Source organism: Larus michahellis, chromosome 2, assembly GCF_964199755.1.
Source record: "Larus michahellis chromosome 2, bLarMic1.1, whole genome shotgun sequence".
Classification (NCBI taxonomy): Eukaryota; Metazoa; Chordata; class Aves; order Charadriiformes; family Laridae; genus Larus; species Larus michahellis.
This window is the reverse complement of record NC_133897.1, coordinates 134990179-135015441: the sequence shown is the minus strand read 5'-3', so window position 1 is coordinate 135015441 and position 25263 is coordinate 134990179. Positions and strand designations below refer to the sequence as shown.

Sequence of the window (25263 nt, the reverse complement as noted above, 5' to 3'; positions counted from 1 at the left end):
CATTAATGAGTGACTGCTAAATTCAATGAAAACACTGTAGTGGACACCAGCCAAAGAATGATGTAACTAATTTATAGAGAAAGGCAAGAAAAAGAGCTTGAGTATATTTACAGTGACTCCAGTTGAGCCTCCGAAGTGTCACTAGTTGTCAAGCAAAAGCACGCTTAAGGACAAAGATCCCAAACGACTTGACCATACTGCGAGGAAACTCTGCCTCAGCTTTGCTAAAGCTGTTTGGCTGACTGCCAGGCCTTGCTGGCAAGGAATCATTTTTTTCATATAGGGTGGGGTGGCACCTTGTTCTCATGACAGCAAAGAGCTCAATTTTAGTGAAACAAAAGGGTCCACTGTTTGCCAAGTAGCTTTGCAGGAAGAAATGGACACATTGGGTATCCTGACAATTTATGGCCTGGTGTGTAGCTTCAACTGCTCTGGGGGAAATGGGACCTTTTTAGAGCTCATCGAAAACTCATAGAACTGACCAAAAGAACAGGGACCTCTTACCCTGGGCAGTGGGGGACTGACACATCTGCTCTCTGACACAGGCGGCCAAAAGAATTGTCCCAGCATCGCAGAGAGTCTTATGAAAAATGCTTCTGAGATGCTGCCATGGGCGTCAGCCTTCCTTTGACAATATCCTTGCTTTTGAGACAACCCAATAGACTTAGCAAGAGCTCCTAAAAGCTTTTTTTTTATATTTCTACCCATTCTGTGGAATTCCACCTTGATTGTCAGGTAGAAATCTAGTTTCCATGTTGACCTTTCGAAAAGGGGCCATTTTGTATCCTATTTTCTCAGCAACAATTTGAATACTCAAAACAGTACTTTGCTACTAGACAGTTCAGCCATTCAAGAAAAAGAGTAAATTGTAAGACTTTATAACTGGACTCACGTGCACAAGAGTTAGAAAAAGAAACTGCCAAAAGCACATTTCAAGTTATGTTGAAGGAGCTCCCCAGAAATCCTTGCAAACTAGCCCATTACAGTACTTTAGCAAGTCTTCTTTTCAGCGCTGTACTTCATAGCAGAAGTTTTCTTTATCTCAGCGGGCCTTTCACCGCGCATCTGTCTCACAGAGAGTGAAAATGTTATTTATTTAATAGGATTCCAGAGTAAGTCTCTACTTGTTATCAAGTGACTTCTCCTTTCAAATGAGAAATCATATTCCATATACATCCACTTGCTGCCAGAGCATGCTTGAGCCAAAGCAGCAAGACTGCATTTTATTAAATACTGTCAGCTAAGCATAACACAAACTCCCTGCCCTGTTGCATGACATACACTTCATCAACACATATAGCTGAAAATGTATCATTTGTTGAGGGAAAGATTTTGTTATTATTTTGCTAATTACAGAAAATGGGATAATCTTTGAATTACCTTGCACTGATCATCTTGAATTATCAAATTCTTCAAGGAAGCATGTGTTTACTTTCCCTGCTCTTCCAGTGACTCTTCAAGAATGTCCTCCCATTCTTCCTTTAAGCTCCCAGCAATGTAAGCTTCAGCAGAAGAACTGAAGCAAGTCTGAGCCCTTCCCTGTTGCTGACCTTCAGGTTTTCCCACGGGATTCATAAAATAAGGTACATATTCAGGTGAAGGTGGATCTGCACAGACTCTAAGAAGGATCGTCTTATCTTCACATACAACCTGACAAGATAAATCAAGATAAATTGTTGTTGGGGTTGTTTGGCCTAGAGAAGAGAATTCTCCAGCAAGACCTTATAGTGTCCTTCCAGTACCTAAAGGGGGCCTACAGGAAAGATGGGGAGGGACTTCTCATCAGGCAGTGTAGTTATAGGATGAGGAGTAACAGTTTTAAACTGAGAGAGGGGAGATTTAGATTAGATATTAGGAAAAAATTCTTTACTGTGAGGGTGATGAGATGCTGGAACAGGATACCCTAAGAAGTTAGGGATGCCCCCCTGGAAGTGTTTGAGGCCAGGCTGGATGGGGTTTTGAGCAACCTGATCTAGTGGAAGGTGTCCCTGCCCATGCCAGGGGGCTTGGAACTAGATGATCTTTTAAGATCCCTTCCAACCCAAACCATTCTGTGGTTCTAAGATAATTCATCCAGCTCACAGCCTTGTTCCAGGACACTGGCTTTCCCAGGGTTTATCAGCCCTTTCCCTGCCATGATGCATGCCCTTGACACGGTGAGGCTCCTTTAATGTCCTCAAGAAAAATTGCAGGCAAAAATATTTTTCCGTCTTTTGCTGGTGTTGAGACCCATGGAGTTACCACTGGCTGCCAGCGGTACATGAATTGCTGTGGCAGCAGCAGTTACTCCTGTAGTGTTATTTATTGAAGACATGAAGAGTGCAGAACTTAGTTGGATATGTATAAAGTAATGCCCAGCGCTTCTGGAAAGCAATTCCATGTGTGTGCAGCACCGTCATTCAGTGCAGGCAGAGCAGATCCAGTGCTTCTGGCAAGCTGCGGTAATCCTGCTTTGCGAAAGGGAGAGGATTCAGCATGTGGCCCTTTTCCAATACTTGTAAGAGATCTGCAATTTAGGAAGGTAACTTATTTAAGATACTTTACTGGGAGAGTAATTTTTGAGGCTCAGGAATTGCCTAATAGGGCAGCAGGTCTCAAGATCAGGCCTTAGAAGGAGCAGCTTTTTGGTGGGAGGGGGAGGGCACAGTATTGCCTAATAGGAGATTGTTGTCTACCAGCTGCTCCAGTGTCACAGTCGTGAGGGTCACTAAAACCCATCAACCTTTAGATAGATCTGGAACGTCTGTAAGTCTGTGTTTGTGTGAAGAGAGGACAACAATATATTAGGATTGATTATTTTGGGACTTCCTCCTTCATGGCACGCAGTAGTATTTACATTAAAATTCTGCTATTAGTGACTCAGAAAATACTTGCTTTCTAGAATAGGCTGGGGGAGAATGTCAGAGCTCCAGCCAAGGACTGTAGTAAGGAAAAGAAAGGAGCAAATAGACCTTGACTAGCTCTGTTCAGAGGGTCTCAAAACACTAGGCTTGATGAGTTTGCAGTAAGTTGTTACTCTCACAAGTGGTTACTGCTAAATATGTAAGATTACAACCATGAATCATCAGCCTTCCCATGCAGATCTGCATGACTTCAGCTGAACAAAGCAGCCAAGGACTGCTCTAAGCAGGAATAAATGGGCTTCTGTGAACTCTCTTTCAGCAGTCTCTGGATGCCACAAAAGGCTTTTGGGCATGTAGGCAAGATCATCAGCCCTACGGGAACCAGCAGAGAGCAACCTTCCTGGTTTTTCAAATTTTCTGGTAGCTGACAGGACATGCTGGTTGTTTATTCAAATTGTGTGTCATTGACAGCATTGCAGGTAGCTACAGAGGGTAAGTATATACATATGTATTTTGGGGCAGGGTATGTATATGAGAGAAAATTATTTTAAAGCTGTTAACTGTGTTTGTCATAAACCCAGCTTTTGCATTTCCTTCATGCTGGAGACAACAAAACCTGTGACATAGCTGTCACCTGCTCTATGTCTGAAACGATCTGACAATATTTTCAATCTGCAGTGCTCTTCAGTTAAGAGGAATTACATGTTTACAGATGGAAGGATCATCAGTGTCTTCCCTTTGCTTGTTTATGCTGTTCAGTCTCTTGATGTGTAATGTATAATACGAGCAGCTTGATTCATATCTGCCAGCCTGGAGAAAAGTCAAATCATATACAACCATCCCTACACTCGAGCACTTGTCTTTTGTGGAGAGCCTAGGCCTTTTGCTAATTAAGCTGTTCAGATATAACATATCAGTGTTTTCTGTTATTCAAGTATTTCTGTGAATTTTTTTAACAGTTATCTTTAAACATGTCAGGGAATTTGTAACAGCTGAAAATGGAAGAACTAATCCCAGAATGCTTTGCTAGACATTTTCCTATCAATACTATTTTTCTAGACATCTGGCACCTGATCGGGGAACAGAAATGAACCATGCAAAGAGAGATAAGCCCAATTCTGTTTTGGCTGTCAGACTGCTAAGGACCCAAAGAATAAATTCAAACACATACAGCTAATGCCTTTAAAAGGATGAAAATACTACAGTTTTGTTTCCCCACTAGATTTTAATGCCCAAAGATATTAAAAGGACTGTGAAAAAACCCCTAATACTGCCATGGATTATTTGAATTTGTGTCAATATGTTTATTATTTAACTAACTTATTACAAGCTTAATTACACCACATTCTTTTTTTAGTCATAAATGCATAAATTGCACTATTACATCTTATAAAGAATTATTTTATTTGCCATTATGTGCTAGATATTTTTTCAAGCCTCCCCGAATCTATTTTAAATTAAAACTGTATTCCATGGCCAATGTATCCTTTTGTTCTCATTGTTATGAAGATCTCAATTCCATGCTACTACTACTGTCATTATTACTATTATTATTATTATTTATTATTAAATGGCAGAAATAAATGCATGTGCACTACAGCTTTTGGAAGAGAGAAAGGCAAATAAGCACCAAGCCACTAAGCCTGTAGTTGTGACTTCTTTTCGTAGTATATTTTCCTCCATCAAGCACAGTAATGAAGTCTTTGGATTCAGATACTAGAACTATAATCTAATAAGTTACAGACTGCCAAAGTCACTTAGGAAAAGCATGAAGCATACTCCTAGAAGTTTTTATGTTTGGGGAGTTTATCTTACATTTTTTGAAGGCAGCAAAAGCCACAAAACTTTACATGTATTTTCACATTTTTCCTGTAAATTCCTGTAATGTCATTTTCCTGCAACCAGTGTATTGCAAGTTTTGTATTTTATGGTGTAAAGAGACATCAGATACTGTTTTTATATTATATATTTTGATCTACAAATGCTTCGGTATTCTTTGCTAAAGTATCTGTGGACTTTCCCCTAAAATTTAAAAAAACCTTATCCTTAAAAAAACACATCAACTCAGTGTAAAGGAGAGATTAATAAATACAGATGTTATCAAGGATGACGTTTGACATAGTTTTCCTGAATAAGTTTACTGATTAATAGAGCTTCCAAAAGTTTTCTAAGTAGAATTATTCTAACAAAAATTGAAAAACCTAATGTTTTCTAAAAATTGACATTTGATTTTGTATTTTTTGATTTTTTAATTATTTTTTACAAGTAATTGAAAGTGGTAAAAATCACTAGAACACTGGAAAACATTAAGATAACGTTTTAAGTTGAAAAACCAGTCCATTTTGATACAAAAATAATTCCTAGTCTCTTCCTATAAGTTGTTCTTATTTCTCATCTAGCTGTACCCCTGGGATGGTGATTTGTTGTTGCTTTCTTACACGCAGAGTCTAGAATAGCTGCCAGGTACTGTTTCTGATGATAGCAGTTATCATAGCTACTGCTTTATTTCATTTGTCCCAGGTAGAGAACAGTTTTAAAAAAAAAATGTGTGGAAGGGGGGAAGTTCAGTGCACTAAACATACCTCGGAAATTCTCTAAGCAAGTGATCAGAATGGTCCGTGTGTTCCTGTTTCCTTGAACAGGCTCACCTTCTCTGTGTAGAATCCGTATTACATGGGGTTCTTTTTCCTTGAAGCTCATATTTTATGATGAAGGGAAGAGAAACATATTTATCTCCTTTTTTTTTTTTCTTCACTTAACTCAGGAGCAGCTGAAGCTCGAGTGTGCATCTATTTTTTTTATGCTTCCAGCTAGATTCAGAAGCTCTCTTCAGTCAACCAATATAATTGGCTTTGCTGATCGGAAGCAACAAATTGTTTGCAGTTATTCCTTTACCCCTTTCCAAAAAACCTCCTGTCTGCAGGAATTAACATTATGGGGCCAAGGAACTAGAAGAAAATATAGCTCACTAAGGAGACTTGGTAATAAAATAGGATAGCATATAGTATAGTCTATAAAGTAGGATAGGATATAGTCTGTCCTATAAAGTAGGATAGGCAAATGCACATCAAGATTTATAGTTTTCTCTAGGTGTACTTGGCACATTGTGACATGAAAAGATACTGGCAGTGAATCACCATTGGCAAAAATGGGGAAAAATCTCTATGAGCATAGTATACAGAAGTGTATTTTGCCTGAAGTGTAAGTTTCCCCACAGGAAAACTTGCTTTCTGCTTGAAATGATGCTGCTTATCTTGCTGAAATTGAAGACTTTGCCATCTTCCAAGATTTCTGTGCCAATGCTACGGTCAAGTACAATCAATATGAAAGCAAAACTTCATTCATTCAAGCTCCTGACAGAATGATGGATAAAATTGAATACATTGCATGAAGAGCCAGCTCCATGATTCAGGGGCAGATTATCTGGCATATACATAAATAATGCCAGGCTCCTGGGACACCTTAGGTTAGGGAGAGTACTATGTAAATACAACTTCTCTAGGGAGGCTTAACAGGAATTTAAAAGCACTTTTTTTAAATTCAGACATCTGCATGTAAGTCTTTTTCCAAACAGGTGAGCAGGCTATGGAAACTGAACTATTTATCTCAATTTTTAAAAGTGAATTTTCAGAAATACCTTCTTTTGGGGATGCTGTCTTTCATTCCCTAAAATCTTTCTGAAGTGCTGAGTACACATGTGACTAGTGGAAGTTACAGAAACACGTGCCTTGGCACCCCTGAGTTGCTGAGCGGTTCTGGTTTTATTGATGTGGACCATAGAGGTCTAAAGGAGAGCATAACAGGTCCTGAATTTTGGCATAAGAAGGCGGCTGATTCCTCAACAAGCACATAGATTGGTGTTTGCCATCAAACTATTCAGATATTTGTAGGCCCAGCAGAGTTTATTCATGCTGACCACTGCAGGAGTCTAACATCCACACAGTTCAGAGGATCAAACTGTAAATAGTTCAAATTTCTTATTTTTAATGGAGTAAGACGGGTGCCTCCAATGAGATGATCAGAGCACTTATGTCAGATGTCTGAAATACCTAATGTAAACAGTCCCTAACTCATCTAATCTCACTTCCTGTAAACAGAAGACCATGTCATTTTTTTCTCAGAAAATGGATTAAAGAGGACTTTTAGTACACTGCCTAATATTGTTTTAAAGACTTAGAAAGTTCCATCCTTTTCCCTGTAAAATTTCAAGGTTGACTGTGCCCAAATTCAGCTTCTAATCAGTGGGCAATCAGTTATGTCTTTATCTGAAATGCTTGTCTTCCCCATTTTCTACTGTCAGATATCCATCTGTCAAGTAAGTGGCTTCTCAGTGTTTCTTCAATAATGACTAGATATGAGGCTTGAGAAGCTTAAGTTAAAAAGCTTGTTTTTTTAGAACCTCAGTTATTCTGTGGTCCTGACGTTTCTTTTTCCTTCTTGAGACGTAGATGAGCCGGGCGTTGTTCCAATAGTGGTTTTGTGGATCCTGGATTACGTAGTACAGCAGGAACAAATTCCTGTTTATACTTTATTTTCATCCTTACGTGTATAAAGATTACATGAACCTTCCTTTTGCCGCAGTGTGTGGGGCTAGCCAGCGTGATCTCGTGATCCTTATATGCTACTTTCCGTGACAGTCTCATACTGTGGCTCGATTTTCTGTTTCCCAGTGTTCTGCTTCAGTACAGTTAAATTCAATGGGGTTTGGAGTTGTTATCATTGAACTTCAGGTTACAGTAAACCGTCCTTTTGGGGGGGGGGGTTTTGGAATCCAGAAGTTGTGTAATCTGCCAACTCTACCATAGTATGTTTTAGCTTGTATTGAGACATTATAAAAGTAAAATATTAAACAACTCTGGAGCAAAACCCAATTCCTATGGTAAAATTCACGTCAACCCTTTTCTTTCATGTCTTCTGCATTAATCTTCGGGATGTGCCAGAGAGTTAGCTTTTAATCCATTTTGATGTGCCTTATTCATTCCATGTAATTTATGCTGTTGTTTAATTACGTTGCCATAGGGTACAAAATCAGAAACCTTGAAAACAATCCAAGTATGTTAAATCAAGGCAACCTAGATAAGGTACAGGACTCGTAATCTTCACATGTGTATGAAGTGTTTGGCAAAATCACTGTCTAGAGCCTAAAGTCTGGCACTATATACTATTAGCCTGTAAATCTTTATGGATGTAGACCCAGTTTATTTATGGTGTTATTTATGCCCAAGACTGACATCTGGCTAACCAGTCATCACCCCCAGGTTATTTTTTCAAGCACTGAAATCGGGTTGGCTGTTTGCCAATTTTAAGGAATTTCCTTGCTTTTTCAGGAGTTGTTAACTAAAGGTTTAATCTTTTTTTCTGCTCTTCTAATGAGGTAGGACTGAAAAAACCTGAGAAATGGATTTAGGCTGGGAAGGAGTATTTTTCAGAAACAAAATTAGGTAAGGTGATACGGATCAATGTGCCAGCAGTGCGCACAAAATAGACCTGCTCATGCTTCACTACATGAGACTTTACTGGTAGTACCAAGGAGTCGAGTTCCTGAGTGAAGTTCCTGAGTGAACTGAAGTTCCCTTCAGTTCGTGAAGAAGGAGTGGCTAGTTGAAACTAAAATCCAGCAAAGCACAAAAGACATTGATCATGTAAAGCACTTTGAAGATTTTTTTTTAAATTCAGACTTCTCAATGGAGGACATATATCTCACCTGCTCAAGTCAATCTGTCGTTTAGGAGCACTTTAAGTTTCTCACTGATGTGAAGCTCTCATAGGCAGTGTGTATAAGTCAGTCTTTTTTCCTCTCTTTTTCTCTTGGGGACTCCCATTTTTTGCTGGTATTCTTTGATCTACCATCACTTCCGAGGTATATCACAGCTATGAGTCACTGAGAGTGGTGAAGCCAGGAGTTCTTAGGTAGCTCTACATAGTTGTGCACATATGTATTTTTAATCCTATCAGAGCAGAATACTGTTTTTCCTTCACTACTATCACTGGAAGAGGCTGAGGAGGATGACTAGCACACTTGATAAATGCCAGTCTCTCACTTGCAGTGTTAAAAAATTCATTACTAATGTATAACATCAAAAGAATATGGAAATAAAACAGGGACAAGGAGAAAATTAAACTGCCAAAGAATCATTCCTTAAAGTTTTCCTCTTCCTCTCTAGCTCCTCTTTTCCTGGAAATGCTACTGATCTCTGTAGCAATTTTATCAGAGCTTGGTTTTGCAGAATTGAACCTCCAACAGGTAGAAAGAAATGTAAAAGTGTTGGAAAATTTCATACCTGGAAAAAAACAACAAAATATTCTTTGCTTCCTAGACAAATCACTGAATTTTAGAATTTATGAAAGTGGGATTGTTTTTTAGAGAATTCCAATGTCAAAAAGGATGATATGGGTAGTAACCCACAACATATAATATTACTCAGCTGTCTTTAATTAAATATATCTCTGAGAACTTCACGTAGTTTACTGATTTTTTTTTTATAATATGGAAATCTGTTAATAAGTAACATTGTTAAGATTATTAATTTAGGATAATTTGATAGGAACCTAATTGTGTTTCATACTTTTGGCAAAAAGTTAATAGAGAAAATTATTTGTATCTTTTTAAGAAGTAGAAAGCAAGCTCCCGGAAAGCTTTATGCTACGTGTTTAATAGAAGCTGAAAAATGAAACAAAGTAGACATATGTTGCTTACATCTTTAGTTGACTCTTAATGAGGCAGCATTAAAAGTGCATTGAAGGATACCATGGAAATAAAAAATAATCTGGAGGGTAATGGACGGTTCTAAATGGGGTTTAAATTTAAATAAACGTTACATAATGCATCCCAGACACATGGCATTATATATAAGCATTGTTGCTGCAGAATGCTAGATAATTGTGTTTAAGCTCTTCAGCCCTCAGTACTCCTTGTTCGGGTCACTTTTCAGACATAAGGAGGTAGCAATCTGATTGTAGTATTGCTGGAAGGGGAGACTGCTTGTAAGAAGCCCCTGATGCTGTGCTTGCAATCTCTTGAGTGTAGGTAAGATGATGTATATGTTTACCTACCCAACCAAACACAGAAAATAAAGGTATCAGTAGGGGTATCAGTTGTCCCACAGTCTAGAAAGCTTAGGCTTCTTTGAAAATCAGACCCTCACATGAGTCCAAATAACATTTCTAACAATAGCGAGGTTATTCAGTTAGCTGCTGGTCCTCCAGCCCTTGCTCACTGACAACAGTGATTGGTAGCCACAGGGACTCCGTGTGTAGTCACCTCGTACCAACAACCTGCATGAGCTGTGGCTGTGGGCTCATTTTTAATGTAAGTATAGTTTGATACAACAGATCCGACTTCATTTTGTCCCGGTCTTGAGCACATTTACCAGCACTGTGGACTCATGAGTTAAGTGGTAGATTTTTTCCTCTAAATCCCTCTGTGCATTATTGCCTTCTTTGCTGCATAGGTTCTATTTTGTTGCTGAAACTTCAGATTGACCGTTCCTGGAGTATTGAAAGCCTACTGCAGTCTTTTTCTTGATTGTAGAAGAGGAAAGGAGACAATTTTTTTGAGTTTTCTCTTCCAAAAGTTCTCATAAAGATTTCTTGTCATGGCAAAAGATGTAGAGTTGTGAAAAACCCCCAATGCTCAAGTACATGGTGGTCATTCAAATGTGGGTCATTTTGACTTGGTATATCGTAGACGTAAATTTCCATGAATAATTACTGCTAATAAACAAAACTTCAAGACTTTACAGTGACAAAATTACTCCAGGAACAAAAGGTAAAGAAGGCTTTCCCAAATTGTGTAAAGTATAAATGGAGCAAATGGATTCTATTTCATTGGGGCTTCCCTGCTTTCATAGCTCTCCCCTCTAAACATTGTCATTCAAAACTAATGTATTTCTCCATAGTCTCTGATAATAACACTCTGACAGTGTGGGGGTCAGTGCAAGGCAGAATAAAACAAGTACAAACAAAATGTAGTGCCAAGCAGTGGTAGCTGTAAGCAGGTAATTTGGAAAACATACAGACAAATCAAGTATGGAAGCCAGAATAAAAAAAAAAAAAAGGAAATTAAATAGCAACAGAAAAATTATTTGAGTGTGACACTTCTAAGTGTGCAGAAAGTAAAAGAAATGTCTGAATATAAAGTTGCAAATTGAGATAATAAAGTGCACATTGGGTAAATTCGCCAGTAAACCTGAGCATCCAAATGCCATGGTGATAAATAGCAAATAATGCAAACAATGAAGAGCCTGTGTTCACAGGCGAGGCACAGTGCTCCTATTCTGTACAGAAGCACCGGCTCTGCCAGTTTCTCCTGTTCTTTTCACATTTGCTGTATGTCGTGGGTGATGCTTGCTGAAGAGGCCGTCAGGGAAGTGTCTCAGCATGGCCACGCGTTCCACACTTCAGTTTGGCTGGTCCAAGGCCTGCTCCGGAGCATCAGCACCCTTCTCGTGCCTTACCCTCCGGTGCCCATTTAGCGTCTCTTGCCGCATTGTCTCTCAGCGACGGTACAGCACTGAGAGGCTCTGCTCAAGTGTGTCGCTGAGACATGCCTTGGCAGCATTCGCGTCTGAACAGTCGCTCTCCTTCTGGTCTGCTGGAACTCCTGACTGTGAGTACAAAAGGGGCAGAATAGCAGGAAGTGCGAGTTTAAAAAAAAAAAAAAAAAAAGGTGTGGGATAAGGCAGCCAAGGAAAGCAGTGCTCATTTACCTTCTGTTCCATTGGCTTCTTCCTGCAGTGGCTTGCTTCTGCCCAGCTTCACGTGGCAAAGTTTCACTAGCTTGTTACTCATGTCACCATTTCATTCCTTCACTGCTTTGATGCTGTGTGTTTGGACAGGATGTGTGATTTGCTTCTTGGACATAACAATACAAAAATTTAACAGGCATCAATAAATAACTGTACTATCCTGGCGGTATGTTTTCCTGATGCTGGTCACTTAGTATATTAGCTTTTAAAATGTCTGTTTTAGTGGTGGCGATAGTGTTAGACTATTTTTACATGGCAATAGTCTGGTTGTTCTATCACCACAAAAGGATGATCAGTGTCTAGTTTATCTATGTGCAGACTACATTATTGTCTCACAAAACAGTGTCCCAGTGCTAGGATTGCTTCATTAAGTTTATGCTACATAGACATAATTATGTAAGAGCTAAGAATAGCTCATCTAATTGAAAATAATGATTATAGAGAAAGAATGGGTTTGATTACTGTTACTAAGCAAGCGCATACTGTACAACCATTCATGAACTGCATGGAACACATACGGGATTATACGGTGTATTTGTTTTGGTTAACAGTTTCTTTCCCCCAGCCTGAGTACACGTCAAAGGTGTTACTGCTTATTTGTTCATTATCTTTTTTTCTCAGAGACCCAGAGGGACCTGTGAGAAGGCAGCGTGAGCTGATATTTATCCAGCAAATTATGACAAGCTAAGCTTTGAAATAACATTCAACATTTATCCCCGCACACATTTTAGGGAGGATGTAACTTAAATAAATCTTCTCCAGGCACCACAGATGAAACTGTCTATGTGGGTTTTTTATGTCTGTGTTTATACTAGTACCCTATGGGATTAAACATCCTTTTAGAAATGCAAAGTCTGCCATACTGTTAATCTCTTGGTGCTCATTCTGGTTAATGCTAACATTTAATTCTTGCTTCATCTAAACTACATAGAACTCTTCTTTATTCCTGGAAAATAAAACTGAATTTTTACAGTGAAGTTGTTGAAAGTTTTTTATTTATTTGATTGCTGTTGATTAGTATCACCAGGCTCATGGGATAAAAGTTGCTGCTGCTGCTGCTGTCCTCTTTACTGATTTTTTTTTTATTTAAGTGTCAGTTTTCTACTAGAATGTTATGAGAGAAATCCTGAGATCATGAAATTTAATATATCTGGTTTAGAAATGTTATTAATATCTCTAGAGGCTCAAAAAACTCTGCCGGTTTGCCATGTTTAGCCTTCCTTCTGTTCTAACGAACCATTTCATAGCTCTAGGCTATGTGCTAGTGCTGTAGAGGCACAGAGAGATCACTGCCATCAGGAATTTTTAAACAGATGACTGTTTAAAAAACGAAGTGGGGAGGGAAGATGGGACAAACAGTGATGCAATCTTGCAGTAACACAAGTATCAGTTTACACAGTCTGGAATCAGAGGCACTTGCACAAGCTGTTCTTGAGGCTTTTTAAGAAATAGCTGAAGGAAAAAAGGGGAAGCAGAGGGCAGATTACTTTATGACAGTATTCCAAACTGTTGTGCAAACTTCAAAAAAGTTACCTTGTTTTGGATTTGAAATTCAGTGAGTTACAAGAATTTAAAACTCTTAAGTTCCAATTTACACAAATGCTTCTTGAAGCATCAAACACATTTTCCATCCCATTCATTTCCAACATGATCTGATTGTGGAAGACATTTTTCAGTTTTTTCACCCAACATACCTCAGTTTTGCCCTCCAAAACTTTTTACATGGCACCCATCACTGAGCATTAACTTTGAAATGTAATAGCATTCCACAGTCCCCTTGAACACTGTGTATCCTGGTCTCACAGACCCCTGCTTAGGAGTCAGTGTGGTGGCCCAGCCTGACCTTCTGTACACATTCTGGTAATGTGTATTAAAATTATAATCCCAGGTTTTGATCAGATACTAAATGTGGTAGGAGGATGAGCAGGAAAGAAGAACTGAGATTCTGAAATACTTTGATTTGCAGTTACTCACAGCAGGTGGGCATAAGAGTGCGCTATACAGGGTAGCGTACGGTAGCTGAGGACAGTAGTCTTTTGCTCTCACATTACTGATGCAACTCATAAAAGACTCCTCTGCATATAAACTGTTTTCTACTCTGTACAGAACTGCACATGCAAGAGCTAAAGCTGATGCTGCGGATCAGGCTGCTCAGGCTGCTCGCCAGGAATGTGATATTGCAAGAGCAGTTGCCAGAGAACTTTCACCAAATTTCTACCAACCAGGTAATTAGACATTGGGGATTTTGTGGATAGTTTGTTGGGTTTGGGGTTTTCTTTTAAATGAAAGGATTCTGTGTCGTTAAAAAGTTGATTTCATTTTGAATGTTGTCATTTATACAGAAACAATAGCCATGTGTAGGTAATGAAGAGTGTATATTGCTCAAGAAGAATTTGTTTTCATTTTTTAATCATTTGGTGACTATTGCTTTGTATAAAACCAGTTGAGTGTTGAAAAGGCAGTATCAAGTGTACAACTTTGCCTCAAATTGATAGCTTTCTTCAGGATGGTGTCAAAGACTTCAGAGAACTTAAATCAACAGAAATTTGGGTTATTTTTATAGTGTGTTTTTAGGGGAAAGGTCCTTATGTTTTTTACTGACCAAGGGAATTCTTGACAGTCTTGGTTAGCTCAGGCCTGAGTTCTGCAGAGTGCCTTACCATTCATAACCTGTGAGGGAGTCTTCCTATGTTATGGCTGCGGTGCTCTGTGGAACATTAATCCCTTACTCAGGATATCATAGAATCAAGTCTGTATCACTTGTATCAACATTGCAACCCATTTTCACCTGTCACGTGGTTTGGCAAGTTGCTGTAAAAGGAAGCAGAAAGTGGGTTTTGCTTTGTTTTTCTGATGTCTTTCCATGAGGTTAGTTTTTTTGTGTACTGCGCTTTAGCTTAAGATTGAATAGATAAAATGGAACTCCACTTGCCAATTTAGTGTATTTTCATAAGTCTGTCCTTTCTTTCACCTGTCACATGAGTTGAGTCATATGTTGTTATTACTTTTCAAGGACTTGCCTGCACTTGTATGCTAATATAGATTATAGCTCTGAGATTCATTTTCACTTACCTTCATCTTCTGCATATCCTTGTTTCAGCCACAAACCCCTTTATCCTTAAATGTACACTCCTATCATGGATGCAGGCTAGTATCATGACCTGCAAAATCAAACCACAACATTCTTCAACATTTTTCTAAGATAATTTCCTTCAATTTTTAGTATAAATGACCACTATCTATAACTTGTTACTAAATCATTACTGTCAGTTAGCCTAAAGAATGTGTTTTCTTCATTACTGATAACTATTTAGTAGTAGAGAGCAATCTGTGCATTTTGGGGTTGGATTGGTTGGGGTGCTCTTTTTTATTTATTTAGTGCAAAAGTCAAGGGCTTGTCACCTTGTGCAGGTTAGAATCTCCATTCCCCTTACCAGTCTTGCAACCTTTCTTTGTACTCATCCGGAGTTAAATTCATCTTTCTTGGACATGGCTGTCCAGAACTGTAGGTAAAGCTCAACAGAACTATTTCCAGCAGTAAGATTTTACTAACTTTAAAATGGTATCAATATATGCCTTTCACTGTTGGAAATGACCTCAATACAACCTCTCCTGTGGACTTACATTAGTGGCCAGTACTTACTCCTGTGATACCCAAGTCTTTTTCTTTTTTCATTATTTCATTCTTCCATCTACTGATGAACTCCCAATTTATAGCAGCAGTTAATCTTATCAGTCATTAGTTAAGAAGCTGTAATCTTAGCCATGCAAAGAGCTAATAACAGGGACCCTGTCAAAGGAAAGCTTGATAGAGAATAGAAGTAAGACGGAATTAAAGCAGTTGGAATGCAAGTATTTCAAAGCTGCCAAACCCTTGAAATAAAGAAATGGCTAGAGTACTCAAGAGAAAATGGAAATATCTCATGGTGTGAAATTTGACACCAAGAAATCCCCCAGATCAAGAATTTGCTAGGTGTCTTTTTTTACTTCCTGCTGCAGGATATGAAGTAGCATTGCTGACAAATTGGCTGAGATTTGGGGAGAGGAGGTGTGGGGTTCCTATTTTCCTTTCATTTAAAAGTTGTATTCCAATTACAGAAGGGAAGAGTTTGTATCCCTTCCCCAAATCCAGCTCTATGTGTGTACAGTTATGTAACAAAACATTTCTCAAAGTCTACTTATGCTGTTCTTTGGGTGGAAATACCTATCAGTTAGCTAGCTGCCTATCAAAAGATAAATACCTCTTTTGGAGTCTAAATTTTAAATGCCTTCATTATTTTCAAGATGACCAAATACAGCATATTTGTATACATTTGACAAAAATTGCTATTCCTGTTGCTTAAGTAACTTTAAGATGCCAAGTTGTTAACTAAATTCCAATTATCCCAAATAAGCTGCAGAAAAACACCAGATTCATACATCATTGTGATCCTTTCAAATACCATCATGTCACAGATGCTTTCCATCCTCAGTGTTCACGATACCTTTTTCAGATACATTCTGTCTGGTACCAGTTAACTCTGAGACTCACCTGTACACATACTTGTTTATTTAAGTACTTCCCAAGTGTCATACTGTGAGTTACTGGACAGTGTCAGCATTAGTTTTTGTCATTTATGGTAATAAAGTAGAGAAATATTTTTGAATATTTACATTCACTCACACAAACAGCAGTAAATATCTGCTTTTCAAATAGCATTTTTCTTATGTTTGAATGAAAACAAGGTAACCATTATTGCTTCCTAATAGCAGCGTCTCAGTTTTCTTCTCTTGCTTGAGCTTTTTAGGTTTACAGTACCTTTACAAGTTTCTGTTAGTGCTCCTAAAAGGTAATGATAAGTATTGTATCTCAATCTCTGAAAGTATAGTTAAGAGAAAGCTTTCCATTGTGCTAAATTGTCTTGAAAATAAGTTATTGTGGGAAAGTGTAATTTTTCTCTCATTGCTTGAACTGCTTAATACAGTAGGCGAGCATGCTGCCAGCAACAAATTAATGTCTGTATTACATCAACAAGTCTCTTGAAAGAACAGGGGCATAAAAATGCCTCTATGTAAACAACAGTTAAGTGTTTTTTTCGGTCTTAATGAGTGATCTCTGCATTACCTGTGGCCTAAGTCCATTTAAATATTTGAATTGGATAAAGCTCTTAAATTTCAGATTCTTAAAAAGCAACCTTCTGGGCCACATATCCTAGTATTACACGCAATTTATAATTACAGTGAATATTCATCACTCGTTGTACCGTGGCAGTTCTTACTTCCCAATTACTTTTTCTCGTGTTTAAATTTTATGTTCATTAAGACATTCATCAGAAGCTGCCAAGAGGTTCTAGCTTTGTAATGTAGTTTAAAAGGAGATTCAAAGGAGAACAAAGCGTTAGGAATCAAAGAAACATTCAGCGGGTAAGAATAATAATGTCAGTCTGAATCATGAATATTGAGTACCATAGAAATCTTCAGATTTAGGCTTTCCCAGTAATTGATTACCTTAATATTTACATATAAGGAAAGCAAGTATGATTGAAAATGTCCGTGACATAGTGTAAGGAGTTAAAAGGTTACAGGGAGCCGTTTTCTCTAAGTTTTTTCACACTAGTCTCAGGCAAGACCCTGCTTCTACTTTTGCTGTAGCAGAGATTTGGCTTGTGGTAAATAGCTATAAGGATATATATCTTTGCAGAGCCCTACCCACAAGGCTATACGTTTTGCAGATTTAACAAATGTCGCAGTCTTTATAGAGGCCTTTTTATCACTAAATAAAACAAATTTTGAGAAGTCCCAGCTCTGACCTGTTTGTTTCCTCCAGGCATCACTAAACTTGTAGATGTGTCAAAAGAGAGCGTACCAGGACAGGAAACAAATGAAACCCGAGTCACATCCTCATTCAAGGGAGTCATCCAGGGACAGTTGAGATCGTCTTTGCTTAGAGAAAAACAATAAATGCTGTTTTGTGTCTCCTTAAAACCTAGAGAAGGGAAAATGACTAATGGGAGTATCAAAAGTGTTAACAGAAAATAAAGGCTTTTGACACCCTGTAAAAAGGGGGAATATTGTTTGACTTACCTATTCATTCCAAATTCCACAGGACAGCATCTCTAGGATATAGTCTTGTAAACACACTATCAGGAGGTAAGCTAAAGTATGAACTTGCACAGACCGGACGGCTAAGCCATAACTGTCTGCGTGCATATATATCCTGCAGCAAATGGATGCTGCTCTTTCATTCAGTTTGAATGAATAACGTTTGATTAAATGAAAGAGGGGCACGACTACTTTGCTGCAGGGTAAGAGCAGTCTGGGCACTTTACCATGGAGCAATTAAGGTCTGGAAATTCAGATCTGAATTGTTTTATGGCAGATTATTTGTCAGGCCAGCCAGCTGCCAGGCGAACATACATGGCTCACCAGAACAATTCATCCAGCCTTTGACCTCCTAAACAAGGCGTGAGAGAAATCAAGGAGCAGTTTATCAATTAACGCTCTCTAGAAAGATGGATGGAATTTCTTTAGGTGAAGTATATGAGCAGGGAACAAAAATTTTCTAATGAAAAAAAATAAGAATTTGTTGGGGTTTACCAGTATTTTTTCCTGTAATGTTTGGTTACTGTTACAGCATCAGTACGAACATGCTGAACATCACTAGCTTCAGAAATAAGCATTTTAAGCTTATCATAAGGCAATTTCTAATGGCTTCTAATGCCTTAAAGAGCAACTCTGTTTTACATTCTCTTTTGACCAGTGGTGGATGTCTGTAGCCTCGGAAGAAAACACATCCTTCCCATCTTCCTCCTCCCTGCTATCTCCACCTCCTCCAGTTCACAAAATGCAAACTCCATATGGACAGGAAAGAGATTTCTGCCTGATGCTAATTAACTGGAATTTACTGGCTAAATGCATGTGGACCAGGCCTGATATTTTTATTTAAAAGGCCAATTACAATGAGCATTTTGCCTGATTGGAGTTGCCAGCCATGCCATCAGTTTGTACCTTAAAGCATGCGGAAGCTCACTAGTTAGTCATACAAGAGCCTGTTCATTTTCTGAAATTATTCGACATACGGCTTCATCATCCTCACACAACTGTTGCCGGGGTTCTTGCTATGGCATCTTTTCTCTACAATTTATTTCTTCTGTTCCCTTTCCGCACAGCTCTGGAGAAGCCAGAGCCTGTAGAAGTATCCAAAGGCACTCCTGTCCCACTGCCATATGCATGTTCTGCCTCATCCCACTCCACAGCGTTCCTGAACACATCTGGGACAAGAGAGCGTGCCTGAGAGAAGGCAAAGGAATGAGAGGTTGCAAAGGAGTAGTCTTAACTCTTTGGGATGCTTTCTCAGTCTCTCCAAGATACTTTTGAGTTCACATAATCAAATTATTTGCTTAGAAAAAAATGGGCATAATTGGTTTTGAGCAAATGAACTTCTAAAACTAATAACAGAGAACCAGTTTCCTGTAGAGAGATAAAGCTGTTACAATCACAGTAATTTTCACAGGCTTCCATTAAGTACTGAGCTAGTTAATTTGCATCTAGATACAATTTGTGGTTGCCTAGTAAAGGCTACGGGATCTGACTATGAAGCTAGCTAGCCAGTCAGGCAACTAACCTGGGCTAGCTTCAGTGCTGTGTTGCTATCTTGAAGTAGCTTCTTGAATTCCAGCCTAGGTATACCTTTTTGAGCTGCCACCATAGGAGTGTTAATTACAGGTATAATCTGAGATAAAGAGATCAGTGCTACCTTAGAGTTGTAATTGCCTCCTTTCTCCTGTTCAAAATTCTTCATTTGCCCCCAAACAGAACCACTCCTTCCAGGACACAGAGCCTGCCCACTGTTGGCCTGCTCCAGCAAATTTCTATATTGGTCTGTCACAGTGTCCATCAGCCAAGGACAAGATGAAGTAGGGTCTATCACATGGGAGTATTATCACAGTGTCAACATTTCCATTATAAATCCTATTTATAACTGCGTCATAAATATTTCTGCCATGTTGAAATTCAGCTAACAAGGTCTGTACTGTGAGAACTTTCCTGCTAATTTTCAGTAGAGTATGGTGATATATTTTGAAAGGATTTTATCATACTAGTGAAGGCTCAAAGTATGTTGAAAAAGGATAGTTTCTCATGTTACTCGTTTAAACATGTGATATGGGTTACATTAGCACATCTCTAGAGCTCTGCTCGTTAGAGGGCCTTGTACTACTTGACCATAAGCAGTTAACACTTTCTGTGAGCTTTTTTGTTGTTTTTATAGGAAATGGGGAACAAGAGATGTATTTCAGAGGGAAGGGTAGAAAATTAGAGAAAAATAATCTTTGCAGCTGCGTTCTACGTTTGTCAAGGCCAGAGAAATAAATAGCTAATATACACGGCATTTTATTCAAGGAAAGTCTGCAAGACCTAGGCTTACTTAGAGAGAGTGTAGAGGGAGATCTGAAAAAGAAAGATGTTATTCAGATTGTAGACCTGAGTAATGTAGGGTAATATAGTATTGTGCAGTGTGATGTGGAAGATCATCCTGAGAATTTGGAGGAGATGAAGGTTTCTACCTATTAGTCTTGCAACTGTTATTTACTCAGATCATAATCTGAACAGGAGTCAAATCTGGAACTAAAACACAACCAGCATGGAACTGGTAGTTGAACTTTTTTGTATGGTGAGATTAAATATGATGATTATAAAAAGAGAAGGTAGAAGGTCCAAGAACATAGTAATCTGAGATTATCTTCCTTGAAAGTATAGTTAAAAAGTGAAAGAAAAAGGAGGGGGAAATAAAAGAATGAATCACGGACGTTAACAGAGGAAAAGTGTTCCAGAAGAGGAGAATGGCCAGCTGTGTCAAAGGAGGATGAGAATAGAGTACTGATACCGAGATATGACTAAGAAATCAGTAGAGGCTCCTCAAAAAGGACCAGATGAAGAGCAGAAGGTATTTTGCCAGGGGCAATTGGTGAACTATGGAGAGTATGGGACAGATTTGGAGAAGAGGAGCAGTAAATGGATATTGCAAACATAGAATTTAGAAATGAAAACTTAGAGGTGAAGGGGGAGAAATGACACCCTGTGAGGTCAGAATGCTAAGTGGCGTGATGAGAGGTTTCTCTTAAAATACAAAAGATCAAGAATACATTGGGAAAGAAGCCAGAACAGGATGGAAGACTAAGCAGATCATGTGCCCTAGTTTTACCAGAATTAAATTGATCGTTGTATTTCTCTAGTTCTGGCATTTTCAGTGCAGCAGTCAGTTGTCTTAGCCCACTTCAGACTCTTAAGCTTCTAACTGATTCCATTGCTAGATATAAGAAACTAATTTTGCTAGAAGTGCAGTGCAGCTTAATGAATACAGCTGTGTTTTCATGAAATATTAGTTCTGAATATTGAAAAATACCGGATTATCCCTCTACCCTCCAAGAAAATTCATAAGCCCCTGTATTTTTAAAGCAGTAAATTTTAGGTCTCTTTGTTTTACTCCTGCTTTTACATCTTTCAAGTTCATAGTTTCAAGTGTTTTTTCTATAAACACAAGGTGATGAATCCCTTTGAATTATCTAGAGCTTAAGTAAAGCAGTAATGCATATATAAATCTGTGACTAGAATCATTAGAGTTAAAACTGTCTAGTTATTTCCATGTTACTTTGCCCATCTAAATCATTCCAATGTAATTTCAGTTGTTTGGTGACATATATATATTTCATGTCTTCCCAGTATTAAGCCTTATTGGCACATTCTCCACAAGTTTAAGAAGTGCTGACATCTAGAACCCAAGCCCTGGCTGCATATCCTAGGGTGTGCTTTTTTTTGTAGTGGAAGAACGGAAGGTGTTCAGCCAAAAACAGTGCAGGCACTGTTTCTCTGACAAACAAGGATTTTAAAAGAGCCAAAAGTTACAGAGCTTTGGCAAAAATTTCACTCGCTTATTATATTTACTAAAGAGCAAGATCATTGTATTGAAAAGCATCTGACAACTATGAATGATATTTTTCTCCTCCTCCTAAAGACTCTAAATCATCTCATTTTGTGGTTGTTTCAAGTTGCTTGTGGAAGTGGTTGCAGTTCTAATCTGAAGCTGTTTGATCCATATTGGCAGAGCAACTAACATAATTTCAGTAATTTCTAATATCTGTGTAAACTTGCATATGTGCACAGGAGCTTGAGGGTTGGTTTGTGTAAGAAATTTTGTTTAAAATTGTTCTCAGCATATGATACAAAATTCCACAAAGATAATCAAATGCAAAGAAGAAAAACCTACTGCTTCCTCCATACTTGTATGTGGCCCAAGAGGCAAAGTATCTGATACAACATTGGGCAGTCTGTTACCACTGGGAACTGGGATGCTTACATTAAAAGTTTTGATGTGGAATAGAAAGGCAAGCCCTGGACTGCTATGCAAGAGGATAGAATATACTAAGAGAACAATGAACAATAAATATTCAGAGCCATAAGTATTCTGGGTTTGATGTAAAGCATGACTGCCAAACTAGTTTCAGTTTTGATCCTGAACTTCATCAAATATAGTGCATTTTCCTGTTCAGCTAAAAGACATGACAGTTACTAAAGTATAATGTTTTCAAAAGTAGAATCAAATGTGTTTAGATAATTTTCCTGTCTGATTCCTATAGGAATACTGGAGGTTGTTGATGAGAATAAAAAAAAATAAACGGAAGTGAAAAAAAGAAGGGAGAGAAAAGGAGAAAAGTCTAATGAAATGATAAGGAATTTGATAGTCATCTCATTTGACTTCACTAATGGCTAGCCAAATATCATGGATGATGTGTTGTGTGTTTGTATAATATGGTGAACAGCATATTATTTAAATCAGCAGGTAATAGTGAAGTGGTATGTTGCAAACACAAGCCGCAACACAGAAAGTTCTCAGTAACGTTCCACATATAGCTGAAAGTGAGTGCTACCATTTGCAGCAGCGATCACTCACGAAACGCAAGCCAGTTCGCAGAATTATCAGACCTAGTATTTAAACTGGAGACAGAGCCTTGCTCCTCAGAAGTACTAGGAGAAGTCCTGAAGGGCTGACAGACTCAGCCAGTTGGGGATGAGATGTGAACCTGCTCCTGTTGAGGTCAGTTGCCAAACTCCCATGGAGCAGGATGATAGCCATGCACTTGAAATGCGATACAGCAGGAGAAGCAGCTAATACTCTGCCAGGCTGTGTATGCAGAAGAAGCACGTCATGGAGAAGAAGGGTAATGGTCCCTTCCCTGCATGATCCCAGTGACACCGAATCTGAAATATTGTGTATAGCTTTGGGCACCATCATATCAGAAAGATGTGGACATGCTGGGAGAAATGTAAAGTGTGGATTCCACTGGGTAAAGGCAGCTATTATGCCACATTAACAGTCTCTTTATATATATACACAATTTATCTTTTCAGAGAATATGCAGTTGTGATGGGAACAGAATTACAGCCTTTCACTTCTGCCCATCCTTCACGATAGATATAAAGAAGCTTAAAGAACACTACTGCTGCAGTTAACATTTGCTGAATTTTCCAGTGGATTTTTTTCTAGTTTTCAGAAAAATGTTCCCCTGATCAGAAGTTCATGTACCATTCTTAATAATAGCAGTAAAACATACAGTGACGGTAGGCTTCAGTCTCCCTCATGCCCCAGTGCAGCTCAGCCGAAGTAAAGTAGGTTCTAGATTTTCTGTGAAAAAGCTAAAAACTTACCTTCTCAGTTATCTCACATTAAGTCGCCTGCAGGCTCAGAAGCATTCAAGTAGATTATAGTATGTGTAGTTTTAGCCAGGAGCATTCACATGAAGTACAACGCGTGTACATTATCTAGCCTGGAAAAATGGGGCCTGTCCTATATACAGGAGCCATATGCAACGCCATAGAATCTTGTCAGATATTTTCTGAAATTCTGTCAGTGTTCATCAACAATGAATTAGGGTAAGTAAAGCAAGCCCTGATGAAGGTTGGTGGTCATGAGCAGTTTCTGTGCCCATAAGCTGATGTCCCAGTGAGGTGTTAGAGAGGGCAGCACAGCATTCATAGGTAGGATAAATCTGCTGCATTTTTGTCATGGTAATGAATCCAAAAGTATAAGGGCCTACATGCTGTAATCTACTATGCACATAAAATTACGAGGTTTGTGCCCTCTTTCGCAAATGTCACGGCTACTTTAGTCACCTACTAAGGCAGTCACAGAAATGGAGCAGAGATTGGATTTACAGTCAGAATAAATACGTTCTTCTTACTCAGTACTGACTACAGGTAGTTTTTGAGATTCATTAGTCTATTCTTTCCTGCCTTCAGATCTTTTGGTGTGTATATGCCTGCTCTATAATGATGCATTTGGAAACCTTCTGAGGAAGAAAATCTTACTTTTAGGGGTTCTTTTATCCTTAATGATTTTTTTACTTATTTATTGGAGAATACAAAAAAATGGAAAATACAAAAATACAGTTTATGTATTCTGTTCAGGTATGTTAATGGTAGGATGACTCAGATTAATTTCAGATTTGGAGGAACTGATAGGAAGGGAGAGAAGAGGCAGTCTGGTTTTCATACAGATAGGAATTACACTAACATCCCTGTTTTGTCGTCCTACTGCTAGACTCGCAACTTTGTGATGTGTCATATGATTGGGATTGTTTGGTGCAAGTGGATTTCTTTTCTTGTTGTCATTGCTGTTGCTAGCAGCTCAAGCCCGTGTGCTTGAGTCGGCCTTTTAATATTTTCAAGAAGTTTCTTGCAGCGCTGTGAGATAACATAATGCCATATATTTTGCAACAAACAACTGTGTGAAATGCAGAGAGACTAGCAGTAAAGTAGTTCACCGGCCACACCGATAGCTTTCTTGTGCTGTGCAAACATCAGAGCAGAGTAAACACAGAGGCATAAGAACTAGCCTTGGGTTTGGCCAAAGTGTATGCATGTCTCTGTATGTGTAGCTAGTAAATAACTCAGCACTCTTGATCTTTGTCTAGTCCATGACAGGAAGCATTTGATGTGTGTTTTGAGAAGGCCCCGTAGTTTTCATTGATGTCAAAACCAGGAAGGGAAGGTTGCGTTTAAGTTTGCATTAAAACCTGCTGGTATTCAGTGATGCTACCTTTTTAATGTTAGTCCTAGGTGGAAGATTTCTGTATTCTAACATTTACATTGCTGAATGATGATACAGCTTTTCAGGTTGTGGCAACAGTAGAATATCACATTATGTGCTATCTTTGTCTTATATTTTTAGGTCATGTTGGTAGTACATGGTTTGAAGGACAGCAGGCTGCCAGATCAAATCACGACAGTTCCATAAAATAAATACACGTAGGCATCATTCCCCATGACGTTCATGGATCTTGTGAGTGAGTAACTGTTGGCACATGCTAGTTTCAGTGTTGCCTCCAGTGCAGAAGGAGAAGAAACGCTACCAGGAGCTTAAGGAAGCAACAATGATAACAACAGATTGAGAAGGCTTAGAAGTCAAAGCTGGAGAAAATTTCAGCGAAGGGAAGCTATTTTCCAGGGGAGGATGAGGAGGAAATGAGGGTTTTAGAGTAAGAGAGAATAAGGAAAGATTACAAAGCATCCCAAAGGGTAAACATATTTTAGAGTATTTTTGGATTATGCAAAACATGCAGTCTTCTCCTTGTTTACCTTGTATTTTGCTTTCCTAGGCAGCCATGGTACTGCCATGCCAATGGTAGTAAGTCCAGAAA

At 38.6% G+C, this 25263-nt stretch overlaps 1 protein-coding gene across 4 annotated transcripts in view; it reads left to right on the top strand.

Moving 5' to 3' along the window:
* The window catches only part of JPH1 (junctophilin 1), an 83912-nt gene that overhangs the window by 39496 nt on the left and 19153 nt on the right, over positions 1–25263 (top strand). For all 4 annotated transcript variants that reach the window (XM_074577290.1, XM_074577293.1, XM_074577291.1 and 1 more), the window contains exon 3: positions 13697–13815. In XM_074577290.1, coding sequence (XP_074433391.1) covers positions 13697–13815 — 119 coding nt within the window. The remainder of the gene's footprint in view (positions 1–13696; positions 13816–25263) is intronic.